At 35.1% G+C, this 14,762-nt stretch overlaps 1 protein-coding gene across 1 annotated transcript; it reads right to left on the bottom strand.

The window, feature by feature from the left end:
* Positions 1-7,861: 7,861 nt before the first annotated feature.
* LOC110886368 (mitogen-activated protein kinase kinase kinase NPK1) lies at positions 7,862-13,909 on the bottom strand. Its single transcript, XM_022134155.2, has 17 exons — positions 13,443-13,909; positions 13,287-13,328; positions 12,890-12,955; positions 12,692-12,802; positions 12,439-12,519; positions 12,226-12,303; positions 12,062-12,144; positions 11,790-11,871; positions 11,506-11,606; positions 11,304-11,343; positions 11,063-11,122; positions 10,913-10,962; positions 10,293-10,509; positions 9,950-10,192; positions 9,224-9,558; positions 9,072-9,139; positions 7,862-8,177 (listed from the first exon to the last, which is right to left on the bottom strand). Exons 1-17 carry the CDS (start codon positions 13,758-13,760, stop codon positions 8,083-8,085), a joined length of 2,070 nt encoding a protein of 689 aa, XP_021989847.1. The 5' UTR covers positions 13,761-13,909; the 3' UTR covers positions 7,862-8,082.
* Between the last annotated feature and the right edge of the window lie 853 nt (positions 13,910-14,762).

The raw sequence follows: 14,762 nt of genomic DNA, 5'->3' as shown, positions 1-14,762 counted from the left end.
TTATCTTTCGCAAGTTTTTCGTTTTACGTTTCGTTCTAAATTTTGCGAGCTAATACGTCCCAACGTGCGTGTGTGGTTCAACGTTTTTCGTCTATTTTTTCACATTTGACAGGTATGTCGCAATGTGTCTACTTTCCCCCTTTTGGCAAGTTCGCTACAACGGGCGGATCCAACACTGACTTAGTTATTCTTTTCTACGTTATTTTGCGAGTTAACATGGCGCAACGTGCGTGTGTGGTTCAACGTTTTTGCGTCTATTTTTTTCCATGTAACAAGTTCGTCGCAACGCGTGTGTCCTAAATCGACATAGTTATTTTTTTCATGTTATATGTTTCGTTCTTATATTTCCGCATTAACACGCCGCAACTTCAGTGTTGGTAGTCGCTACCAGCGGTGTGACATTGATATTATTTGGCATAGTTTTAGGCCCCCGCCGCAACGCGGGGGGAGGGGGGTGCTTAATTCTAGTTATAATTAACTTTAATGGTAATAGACATAACGAATTTGATTGAATGTTCATGTTCATTGTTCGGACACAATTGAACACCAATAATCATCTTTTGAACACCAATAATCACCATCTTTAAACCCCATTTTTCCATACACACGTACACTCAGACACACATTACACAAAATCACACATGTAGATCAATCGATTAATCTCACAATCGTAACCCAAATCCAATAAGACAGGTCATTGGTTGTGTTGGTCATTCAACCCACACACATGAACCCAACAATAACAGCGAGCACAAACAAATAAATTGATATCCAATAGGCAGTGCACTGATACAAGACGACAATAAGGGTAGGCGTCAACATGGCAATGGCTGATAATCACCAATGTGGTACTCATGAAGATTGGTGTGACTAAGTATGAGTGGATCTCTCAAACAAAAGAGTGACTGTATTTATTTTATTTTATTTTATTTTATTTTTGTATTTTTTTACTTTTAGCTAAATAATAATATCAAAAAAATTATGTAACAATCAAAATTTCCTTACTAAACTAGTTATTTGGCTCGCTAAATCAAAAAAGTATAGGAACTATTAGGTTCTAGGTGTAAAATTTATACAGATCTAACAAGTTCACAACCAAACACATACAAGACACCAGAAATAGCGACAAAAATAATGACAAAACTTTTATTGATTAACCAACCCAAAAACAACCCAACCAAACCCTAGATCTCAAAATATGAGATCCTTTGAATACAGAATACAAGTTCAACAGATTACAAAGATCTGTTGAACATAAACTTGTAAAATACAGAAAGAAACAAGAAATACAAAAAGGATATAGACAAAGAGATCAACACAATCTCTTATACAGAAACGATCTCAAACACAGAGATCTAAACACAAACAGATTATCACTCCAGAGGATGATCTGAGATTGATCTTCAACACAAGCACCAACAATCGTGCACGAATCACCAGAGAGAACTGAGATGAAACCCTAGAAAATATCCCAATAATGATCAGCTCCTTCTCTCTCTTCTATTATATATCTGAACCAAAAGAACAATACAAATAGCCCCCTTGATGTATACAAGAATGTACACAACAGTCCTTGTATTTACACTTTAAACCCTGGATCAAACCGACATAACAAACACAGGCCAACAGCCCAACAACCAGCCCATAAGCTGAAACAACTTGAACAGAAGCCCAACAATAATTATAACCCAACATGAATATAACCAATAAACCAAATATCAAAATATATTTGATGATATGAATTATACAAATGTCAAAATAACATTTTAACATCCCCCCATAATTCAATCAGCAAACATATCAAATAATCCTAATTTTTTACACATAATATCATGTTGAGTAACATTTAAACCTTTAGTAAAAATGCCTGCTATCTGATTCTCAGAAGCAATTTTTTGTGGGTCAATAATGCCACTTGCAATTTTTTCTCTCAAAAAATGCAAGTCAAGTTCAAAGTGTTTAGTACGTTCATGAAAAACAGGATTTTGAGAGATAGATATAGCAGACTTGCTATCACAGAATAAACTCATAGGCAGAGTACACACAACATTCAATTCAGACAAGATGTTTTTAATCCACATTACTTCACAAGTAGCAGAACACATAGTCCTATACTCAGCCTCAGCTGTAGACCTTGAGACAACACCTTGTTTCTTGCTTTTCCAAGATACAAGTGTTTCTCCAAGAAATATACCAAAACCTGTGACAGACTTTCTAGTCATAGTACATTTACCCCAATCTGAATCAACAAACCCAGATATATCAAAACCATCTGTTTTCCTGAACATAACACCTTTTCCTGGATTTTGCTTTAAGTATCTTAATAACCTTAAAGCAATATCCAGATGTGACTGACATGGTTTATGCATATATTGACTCAGAAACTGTACAACATAACTTATATCAGGTCTAGTTAAAGACAGATATATCAACTTTCCAATAAGTTTTTGAAAACCATTAATATTTTCCAAAAACTTTTGATCTTTATCTACTTTACTAGTTATAACATGTGACTGCTCAATTGGTGTATTCACAGGTTTACACCCTAAATACCCAAATTCATTGAGCAGTTCAAGACAATACTTTCTTTGAGACAAACAAATTGACTCATTTGAATATAACACTTCTATGCCCAGGAAATACTTTAGTATTCCTAAGTCTTTAATCTTAAAACTTTCACTTAACCTCTTTTTAACTTGAGTGATTTCTGAAACGTTATTTCCAGTAATCACTATATCATCCACATATACCAACAAAACAACAAACACTTTATCTTTACTTAAAATAAACAAGGAATGATCACATAGACTCTGAACAAAACCCATTTTAAGTAGCACAGAAGTAAGTTTCTCATTCCATTGTCTAGGTGCTTGTTTAAGTCCATAAAGGGACTTTACAAGCTTGCACACCTTATTTTTGTCACTGTCAAAATAACCCTGAGGAAGGGTCATATAAACATCCTCAGATAAAGAACCATACAAAAATGCATTGTTTATATCTAACTGATACAAAGGCCAACCCTTATTAACAGCAAGTTTTAAAACAACTCTAACAGTAACCATTTTTACCACAGGTGAGAAAGTCTCACCAAAGTCAATTCCCTCTCTTTGATTAAAACCTTTTGCCACTAACCTAGCCTTGTATCTTTCAACCTCACCATTAGCTTTATACTTTATTCTATACACCCATTTACAACCAATAGGTTTTCTACCTTTTGGTAAATCTACAACTTCCCAAGTATTATTTCTATAAAGAGCTTCCATTTCACTGTTCATGGCCTCAATCCACCTAGGATCCTTTATGGCCTCAAAGTAAGAACTTGGTTCAACAGATTTATTCAAAGAAGCAACAAAACAAAAATTATCCACAGACAGATTGGAATAGTTCACAACTTTCTCAATACCATACTTAACTTTGCCCTCTACAACAAATTCATCAAATCTTTTTGGAAATGACACTTTTCTAGATGACTTCCTAATAGTATTTCCCTCAGATTGGTTGGTCTCATCATGTGATACTACAGTGTCCTCTGCCCTGCCACTGTTACCCAGACTACTACTACCTAACTGCTCACTTTCAGGATGAATATTTTCATCATCTTGAGCAGTAGCAGATGTAGAGGGTGACAATGGCTGCTGATCATCACTGTAGTGATCTTGAGCACCAGTTGTACCCTCTTCATCATTGGGATTATTAGGAACTTCAGACACATTTGCTTCAGTAAAGTCAAAAAAATTCCTATGATTTAAATCAGTTTTATTTAACAACTCTTGACTATTATTCAAATTAGATTTAAAAGGATACACATCTTCATAAAATTTAACATCTCTAGAAAAAAACACTTTTCTATTATCTAAGTTCAGCAACTTGTATCCCTTTTTAAAATTTGAATACCCAATAAAAACACACTTATCAGCATGATAAGTAAGCTTATCAGTTTCAGATAACACAGTACTAAAACAAAGACATCCAAAGTTCCTTAAATGATCTAATGAGGGTTTAAAACCATATACTATTTCATAAGGACTTTTACCACCTAACACAGAAGAGGGTAACCTGTTGATTAAATAAACAGCAGTTAAAATACACTCAGACCAGTATTTTAAAGGTAAACTACTTTGAAACATTAGAGCTCTAGCTGTGTTCAAAAGATGTCTGTGTTTCCTTTCCACCACACCATTTTGTTGTGGTGTATAGGAACAAGAAGTTTGGTGTAATACACCTTTGGTTTTACAAAACTCATTCATTTTACTATTCACAAATTCAGTTCCATTATCACTTCTAAAAATCTTAATTTTTTTTCTCAAATTGAGTTAAAACAAGTTCATAAAAACTACGGAGATTATCCAAGACTTCTGTTTTGCTTGTTAACATATAACACCAAACTGTTCTTGAATAATCATCAACAATAGTTAGAAAATATTTGAACCCTTCATAACTTGTGACTTTATAAGGACCCCACACATCAAGATGAACTAACTCTCCTATAGATTTAGTTTTATGATCACTTAAAGGAAAAGGAACACGAACTTGTTTAGCCCTATGACACACTTCACACACACCATGATCAATACTTTTAACACCAAACTTATCTTTTAACACAGCTAGTACTTGGTCAGAAGGATGACCTAATCTACTATGCCATAGACTAGACTTAACAAAACTGTTAAAACAAACATTTACCGAATTACCATATTTTCCAACCAAGTATAGACCACTATCTTGACTACCAGTCACCAGGATTCTCCTTGATATGGAATCCTGTAACACACAACTATTTTCTTTAAACACAACATCTATATGATTATCTTTAGCAAGCCTATGGACAGACAACAAGTTAACATGATATCCTGGGACATAAAAAACATCTTTTAAAATAACACCATCCATTAATTTGACATTACCAATCTTTAAAACTTTAACATTTGTTCCATTTGGGTGACCAACTTTAATGTCAAATTCAGAAACATCAACAGCATTAAACAACTCTTTATCACTATTTACCATATGTTGACTTGCCCCAGAATCAACAATCCAACTAAAAAAATTCCCAAACAACACAGAACTTGAACAACTAACACAATTGTTTATTATAACAGACTCACCTCCAACACCTGATGACTCAGCTCCAGACTTATCACCAACTAAACTTATCAATTTAGCAATCTGCTCTGGTGTAAAAGGTAGACCAGGAGTTGAAACACTAGTAGATGACCCAACCACAGCATTTGACTTATTGGATCCACCAGTTCTACCAGACATACTATTAGACCTTTTTCTATAACCTGGTGGATATCCAATTATCTCAAAACACCTATCAACAGTATGACCAACCATGTTACAGTGTGTACATTTCAAATTAGGATTAGGTCCTCTTTGATTAGTGGTTTTTTTCTTAGACTCAAAAGACTGATTTGGTTTAGAAACAAAAGAAACATTCTGTCCTTTTGACCCACTACTAGTTAACCTATGTGATTCCTCCCTAGAAACCACAGAATAAGCAACCTTGACAGATGGAAAGGTTTCTCTGGTTAACAGATTTGTTCTCACTGGTTGATAAACATCATCAAGTCCCATAAGAAATTGCATTAGCTTGATTAACATTGTAAAATCATTATAATCTTTAGCTGCTTTACAAGAACATGTTGGCAGTTGAAGCATAGCATCAAACTGCTTCCACATTGTTGTTAATCTATTATAATAGTCAGCTACAGTTGAACCATTTTGAGAAATACTATTTATTTTCTTGAACAAATCATAAACCACAGAACCATCTATCTTGTCATAAGTCTCTTTCAAATCCTCCCAAACCTCTGAAGCTAAACTAGAAAAAACTTGACCTAAGAAAAGTTCCTCAGACACAGAGTTTAAAAGCCAAGTTAACACCACAGAATTACACCTATCCCACTGACTAGCAAGCACAGCATCCTCAGTGGATTTTTCACACTTTCCATTTATAAAACCGAACTTATTTTTAGCTTCTAAAGCAAGTTTCATAGACGCAGACCACACAGCATAATTTTCAGTACCCTTCAACTTAACACTAACAATAGTAAGAGCACTAGAATCACTAGGATGTAGATAAAGAGGATCTCCAATATCCAGTTTACCTATTAAGGTCTGAGATGTGCTAGCACTTGGTTCTGGCTGAACCATGATAACACACACAATCAAGAAGACAGATAATACACACAAACCAAGAACAGATAAACAGAAAGACACACAAACTATGGCGAAGCTGTATCAGTGTCCAGATTTCAGGTTCGTCACTTATAGTGCCTGAACAAGTCTTAATACAGGAGCCAACCCGAAAAGAAAAGAATCACAGAGACAACAACAATAGACAACAACAAAGAACAAATACTGGTTGGTTTGCCCTGAAACCTTCTAGGGTTTCAGAGACCAACGCAGTCTTCTCACAAATCCCAAGAACGGTGTCAAGATCCACACCGATTCACGCCCAAGACCAGATGAGAAAAACACCACAGATCTACAAAAAAACAACCAAGATCAGAACAGATCAAACACAAGATCAAGCAGCGGAAGACTTAGATCTGAGTAAAAGAGCTTTGAAGCTCTGATACCATGTAAAATTTATACAGATCTAACAAGTTCACAACCAAACACATACAAGACACCAGAAATAGCGACAAAAATAATGACAAAACTTTTATTGATTAACCAACCCAAAAACAACCCAACCAAACCCTAGATCTCAAAATATGAGATCCTTTGAATACAGAATACAAGTTCAACAGATTACAAAGATCTGTTGAACATAAACTTGTAAAATACAGAAAGAAACAAGAAATACAAAAAGGATATAGACAAAGAGATCAACACAATCTCTTATACAGAAACGATCTCAAACACAGAGATCTAAACACAAACAGATTATCACTCCAGAGGATGATCTGAGATTGATCTTCAACACAAGCACCAACAATCGTGCACGAATCACCAGAGAGAACTGAGATGAAACCTAGAAAATATCCCAATAATGATCAGCTCCTTCTCTCTCTTCTATTATATATCTGAACCAAAAGAACAATACAAATAGCCCCCTTGATGTATACAAGAATGTACACAACAGTCCTTGTATTTACACTTTAAACCCTGGATCAAACCGACATAACAAACACAGGCCAACAGCCCAACAACCAGCCCATAAGCTGAAACAACTTGAACAGAAGCCCAACAATAATTATAACCCAACATGAATATAACCAATAAACCAAATATCAAAATATATTTGATGATATGAATTATACAAATGTCAAAATAACATTTTAACACTAGGTTTGATTCCCACAACGGTAGGTTTTTCTAAATTTATTGCCTAGTGGAGATGGATATGATCAGGTGGTTCCGTTGGTGTCACGATGATACTAAAGTGGTCCGTCAGTGATCCAAATCTGTCATTCAGAAAAAAGATAATGGTCTGTTTACCATATCTCTCGATGTAAATTCATAACATATTAAGCGGCCCAGTGAATGAACATTAGGAATAAAAGTATAATAATATTGATGAAAAAAAAGAATCCAAATCAAAATGAACAAAGACGTTACACTTTGTTTCAAAAATTGCCCCCATTTTACAAAAGATAGCTATCATAGATTCATAGCATCATGTAACTTCTCTCTTTTTTTATTTGACCCTTATTATAAAAGATGGTTACAAAAATCGTTCACATTTTACAAAAGGAGATTTATTACTACCAAGTTTGCCACCTTTATGTGAGTAATAGATAAAATAAAGGATACTTACATAATCACTTTACCATTTAAGAAACAGTATCAAAATAATCATACAAATATTACATATTAATCAACTTCAACACGAACGTCCAAACACCCCCAATGATGAACTCTCGCTTCACTTTATTTTCAAATTTCGAATATAAGATAGATTCAAAACAAAGTAAAACAAAAAAAAATGTGTATAAATTATAAACCAGGCTGACCACGTGGATTTTTAATACATAGGGAAGGGAGGCTTGCCTGTATGCTTTCACAATAAACAAATATAACAAAAAAATAAAACAGCCACCCGCCCATTTTTATAAATTTAACTACATAGCGTCAATTTCCAAGAAACGAAAACCTTTTTTGGCGATTGTTCACCATCCGATCCTTTGGAGATGACGTTTTTACCACGCCTGCTTGCCGCATAAGTTCTGTCATCGTAGTCAAAGGTATGAGACTCCCAGAAAATGTTACAGTTACTTGTTCTCACATAAACTAGCCAAGTCCTCATAAGTTTACTCGAGCTTAAACGAGCTCAAACCTAGATTGGAGCTCCTTAGTAAAGAGCTCAAGCCTGAGTTTAACATATGGGGATTGACTAGCCTCGTGTGCCTAAACAAACTTACTATTTATATTAACATAATGATTTTTATTAATATGATTATGTATAGCGGGTAAGGATAGTGTAAAAAGGGCCTAAAGTGTGAGAAGTGTATTATAACACTATATATAATACTATATAACACCATATAAATACCGTATAACAATATGTAACACCATATAATACCATATAACACTATGTAACACTATATAACATTATATAACAAATATAACACTATACATCTATCATAGACATGCTATCAGACAACCTATAGTGTTATATTTGTTATATAATGATATATAGCGTTACATAATGTTATATGGTATTATATGGTGTTACATATTGTTATACGGTGTTTATATGGTGTTATATAGTATTATATATAGTGTTATAATACACTTCTCACACTTTGAGCACTTTTTACCGGATCCTCTACCTATGTATAGCACTATAATAAAAATAACTTAAAAATTATATGTTTGTTATATATACAGTTATAAATTAAATATATAAAAAATTAATTATATATGTATATAAACAAAATAATCAAATATCTAATAGATAATAAACGAGCTGAGCTTGAGCTTGAAAAATAATAACGAGCCAAGCTCAAACATTGAAATGAGCCGAACTTGTACTCTCTTGGGTCTTAACTCTTTCTCTCTATATATATGTGTGTGTGTAAAGAACAAAAGTATTTGAAAGAATAGAGGAAAAAACTTGCCTCGTTTTCTTTCAAGCTCTTCAGCAAGCTCTTCTTTCCATCTTCTTTGCCTCTCCGAGAAACTTGCACTACAAACAAAATATATCAACTTTCAAGCCTCGGTTTCAACTTCCATATAACAAGCACTAATAAAACTTTTAGCATCTACAAACCTTGGACTAATGGCATCTTTCTGAGAATCAAGAATATTCTCTTTCATTTGACCATGCTGAGGTGACCGACGTTCTTGTGGATTTTGATCATTATTAGTATGTGATACAGGCTCAGATTTATTACCACCAGGGCTACTGATATAGGAAACATCAACAGCTGAAGATAGCCTCTTTCTTAGCAGCCTGTTACTATTCAGTGATTTGCTTTTCGGAGGTAGGTTCACGTTGGTTGACGAATTTTCCTTGTTTTCAATCCCGACAGGAGAAATGGCTGCGTTTAATGAGTTGTAAAACTCTTCATATAGAGGCGTTTGCATCTTCTTTAAATCTAAAGCCTGTATGACAACAAACAACTGAAAATGTCAAGGAACTATTAGCATGAATAGGCCCGTTTTGCGACTTTCGTCTAAAGGTTTGTTTTTTTCGCATCTGGATCCAAAAGGTTTGAAATCTTGCCATTTTCATTCTGCTCGTTAACTCCATCCAAAAGGTTTGGCCAGTTTTGCGACTTTCGTCTAAAGGTTCGTTACCCCTGACTTAACGGAGAAAAATGGATGGAGTTAACGAGCTGGATAAAAATGGCAAGATTTCAAACCATTTGGATTCATATGCGAAAAAACAAACCTTCGGATGAAAATTGCAAAAAAAATTGGCCAAACCTCAGGGACGAAAATGGCATTTTACTCCAAAATCTATTGTCTAATTCTACATGTAATCGAATCTCACCTTCTCATCCAGGAATGCCCTTATCTTTACTTCCGTAACTTCATCATCTTCTTCAATTCCAGAAGCCCCATTAGGAAAAGTGAAACCATCATTATCTCCATTGTCTAATTCTACAGGGGTCACTTCCGTAATTTCCGAAACTTGATCCGGAAACAAATTAGCTGCCGCATTTGAACCCACTTCTGGACTTCCATCAAACTGACAGGGCCAGTCATCATCAGGTTCCATCATGGGATTATAACTCTGTCATGACATATATATATATATATATGTATATATAATACACCAGTTAGCATTAAGATGAAACACGTCTAAAACAATGGTATATGTGAATTTGTTATACCTTATTGACATCATTGGTTATTGAAGTGGAATCTAACTTCATGGATTTGCCAGCCATGAGATCATCATCATCCATCTGACACATGTCATCATCGTATCTGCTTGCACCCCACATAGGTTGTCCAGAAAATTTGTCGGGGTATATAGTTGAGCACCTCACGCTGTTCATATCGTGAGCATCCACCATGCCACCACTTGTTTTAATCTCAGGGCTAATGCTGCATTAGCAAACAATTTTTCATTTATTGCAAAAGTTGAATAATGGGTCAAAACAGTTTTTATGAGTCGAAACGAGCCGGGTTGAGTTGACCATAAAAGTGTTGTCTGAACCTTTCAAATTTTTATAAATAATAGTATTTCAAGTGTAATATAACTTTATGAATAAATGAAGGAAAGAGGTATTATGCGTTAAAACGACACTTTTGATGACTTTTGACATGTTTGGGGTACCCATGTCATTTTTAGCTAGCTTTTTTTATTGATAACCGCTTGACCCATTTGAGATAAAAATATAACCCGAATCAACCCGTTCAAAAACAAATGGGGCAAAAAGGTGACCGGCGACCGCTAGCAAAAACTTATATAACGTATAAACAAGCTGAAGATAAAAAAAAATCTTACAGATTCCTAGGTTCCTTCCTAGACATTGGTATCTGATTGTCGGGGGTGCCCTGATATCACAAAATTGTGTTATGATATTTATAAAAATGGTTTGGGTATGTTTAATTTTGAGAAAATTGAATCGAAGGGAGCTCATGCTAGAAATCTGACCATAAGTGATGTCCGAAAGGCAGGATGAGTCTCGTTATACTCCTTAGTAACAAAAGGATGCTGCAGAGAATCAACAACCACCATAAAAACAAACTTTTCCTTAACATTTTTGGCATTTCTAAGTTAATCATTTGGACTGAAACATCTTAGCCAAAAACTTATTGCACAAAAAAAATTATAGAAAAAAACAAAACAAATAGAAATCTCATCTCTATACATAAAACTTGTCATGGAGAATCACCTGAAGCAACTCTGATGCATTAGGCCTGAGATCCGGTTCCCTACAAGCGCAATCAACATTTAAATGCAAGATACAAAATAAGAAACTAAAACAAACGGTGAATATTGTCACAATGTGGATACACTTGGAGGTTACATTATTAGGCACAGCACATCCATGAAAAAAAAATAATAAACACAGGAATAGAAAACAAAATTCATACTTTTGGAGGCATTTTAATAGAAAATCCTTTGCATCAGCAGAAAGATGGTCTGGTATAGGTGGATGAGCTTTTGTTGTCCCTATATGGAAGAGAGCAGCAACCTGAAGAAAACATACATGATTTAGTACATAACTGCTAGTTTTTTTTTTTTTTTTTTTTTTTTTTGGGGGGGGGGGGGTGGTTAGGTTTTTTTAGGTTGTGTTCACATTGGTTCTCGCAATAAAGGTGGTTCTCGCATGAACCTTACCCTATATATATATATATATATATACACACACAAATACCTCCTGATATTGTTGGCTCCATGGAGGCTTTCCAGTTGCCATTTCAATAACGGTGCATCCAACACTCCATATATCAGCAGAGCTAAAAAAAGAAAGCAACTCAATTCATCGTAATAGAGCAGTTAACTGTATACTGCATGTAAGTCATGTTGCTTTCTTATGAACAAAAAGAACAGATCCATTGAAAATGCTAAGATATAAAATTCAGAAAGAAAGACAGCATATAAGAAATAATAATAACATATTGGCATGATATGTATTAATTCACTTACAAGCTGTGGCCAGTCTGAAGTATAACTTCAGGGGCCATCCAATATGGGGTACCCTTCATTGACTTAGCACCAGTCATTGTAGCCTAAGAAAAATATGCAAGCACACAGTTTATAAAAAGAATTATTCAATAAGGAATAAAGATTGGATTAAATATCCCGCATACCAACTCTACAACTTTCTTGGAGGCTCCAAAATCTGCGAGTTTAATTTGTCCTTTATTATCAACAAGTATATTTGCCCCCTGCCAGAGTATTTTGTCAGTTGACACGTGAATGAATATACGTGGCTAACTCCATACATTACAACCTACAAACTCACACTCACATACTGAGTTATTTCACTCATGCATACATACATATGAAAAGTTAGAATTTACCTTAATATCCCTGTGCATGATACCATTTTTGTGGAGATACTCCAGCCCTAATAATATTTGCTTCGTGTACATTCTTATCACCTGCTCCATGTATAAAACTAGAGATAAGCTTCATGTTCTAAACATTTTAAATTAAAAAAAAAAAACACTTTTCCAGAGCAAATTGTCTACAACATTTTTCTAACCTAACATGAATTTTCTTGTGAAAAGATTCAGCCAATTAAGATTTAAAGTTATGATCGAAGTAACTTACAGATTCAGGAAAAGAACCAAATTTTCCAAGGAGAGACGAGATGGATCCACCTGGAACAAATTCCAGGAAGATATTCAATGATGACTCCTCTCTAGCAGTTCCTAGGTACCTCTGTAATTAAATTATATAAATTTATAGCCCTATGATAAGAATTTCCATTTATCAAATGCAAGATGATAGAAAAATATATACACTTACAACAATATTTGGATGCGAAAGATTCTTTAAGAGCTTCACCTCTTCTTCCAACTCGCGGATGTGAGCCTACCATGTGTTAAGATTTGAAGTCAGTAAAACTTTAGATCTCAGTACATAGCCATCTTTGTTATGGAACATGAGTCATGTCTTCAGGATACGATGTCGATATCGTCACAATTTGTATAGATATATATTTGTCCATTACAATTGCCATTAAAACTTGCAGTTTACAGTTGTATAATACTAACTGAATTGGTTACAGACTGAATTGGATCATTATTCATTACTTAACAAATCAGATTATAATCAATTCAGATCAAATCACTAGTTATTGTCTAGCAAACAAGTCATGTACTACCACAATAATGTATAATTGAGCTTATGCAAATAGACACACCTGTGTTTTGTCTTTCGAAGCCGTATTTACAACAACAGAAACCTGCATATAAACATTTCAAACCACAAGTCAATAGTCAATACCATATCTACAAGATTAACTAATATACCAAAAGCAACACAAATCATATATGCTAATGCTAATTACGCCTTAAACCTGTTTAACCGCGAGCAGCTCCCCTGAATCTAAATTCATCCCCATATAAACCCGACCGAAAGCTCCGCAACCAATTAATTCTCCTTTCCGCCATCGGATCTGCGATCCGGCCTCTTCTTTCCTCATCTTCCCCACCACTCTCGGAGGAGGTAGTGCCTGAACAGACGCCTTGGAGAAAATTTTCGATTTGCGAATGCTGGAACCAATCTTTTCGACAAATCCGCCGAACGAACCACCGGCACCGTCGTCATTTCCGGCGCCGGCGGCTGAGGGTTTGAACACTAGAGATCGACGAACGGATCCGATGAAATCCTGCATTATATGGTGGTAATTGAAGAGCTTGTGATGGATCAATTGAAGATGAATTGTGTGAATTAGGGTTTCATTGGAGTTTCTGTTCACTTGATGCAGTGAGAGAGAGAGAGAGAGAGAGAGGGAACCGTTGGAGAAAATGGTTTTCAAAAATGCAAAAATAAAGAAATGGATTAATGGTAGTTTACGTTGGAGAGGCTTTTCATTATTATTCTTTGTCACCCACTTAAAAATCTCACTTTTTAAAGTTTGTTGTTAAACTATTGGAAATAAGTGGTGTGTTGTGGCATAGAAAGAAAAAAAAAACATAAAAAAAACGAATAATATTTAGAAGCTATATTAACATAGATAAAATCAAAACGAAATATAATTAGTTTTTTTTTTTTTTTTAACAGCCAACAAACTCAATCCCGAGCACTCTTGGGGCACCCACTGGACAAACGGAGTACTCCGAGAGTAACCCGAGTCCACCACCAATTCCGGGGAAAACCCGGTAACCCACCCGCCCGTAGGCACGACAGTGAAATTACCGGTAAAACCCGTTTGGCTCAAGGATCCAACCCAGGTTTCCCTGGGTCTCCTATCATTGCCCACCAGTGTCTCACTCTGTACCAAGTGGGAGTCGAACTTGCATCTCTCAAGAGAAATGAAAGCCCTCCACCACTTGATCTAGAGATCATTGGCAATAATATCAACTTTTACTGTTTGGTCGATAACATTCTTAACTTACGAATTGTACCATACTACTTTCAATATTCAACTTATTTTCCTCTGACATATCCAAATTGATTGAACCATAACCTAGTTAGCTGACATCATATTACACGTCATAAAAAACGTCACGTCAGATGCCACATTAGCAAAAAGTGCCATGTCAGATGCCACGACAGCAAAAAAGTGATATGTCAAAGTGTCATCTAAGATGTCATGTCAGCAAAAAAACTAAGGGGCTGTTTGTTTACTTCTTAATGAGACTCTTAATGGTTCAGACCTCTTACTGGTTCAACA

Source organism: Helianthus annuus, chromosome 10 (genome assembly GCF_002127325.2).
Source record: "Helianthus annuus cultivar XRQ/B chromosome 10, HanXRQr2.0-SUNRISE, whole genome shotgun sequence".
Classification (NCBI taxonomy): Eukaryota; Viridiplantae; Streptophyta; class Magnoliopsida; order Asterales; family Asteraceae; genus Helianthus; species Helianthus annuus.
Note: the sequence above shows the minus strand (reverse complement) of the source record. Positions and strands in the feature narration are given on the sequence as shown.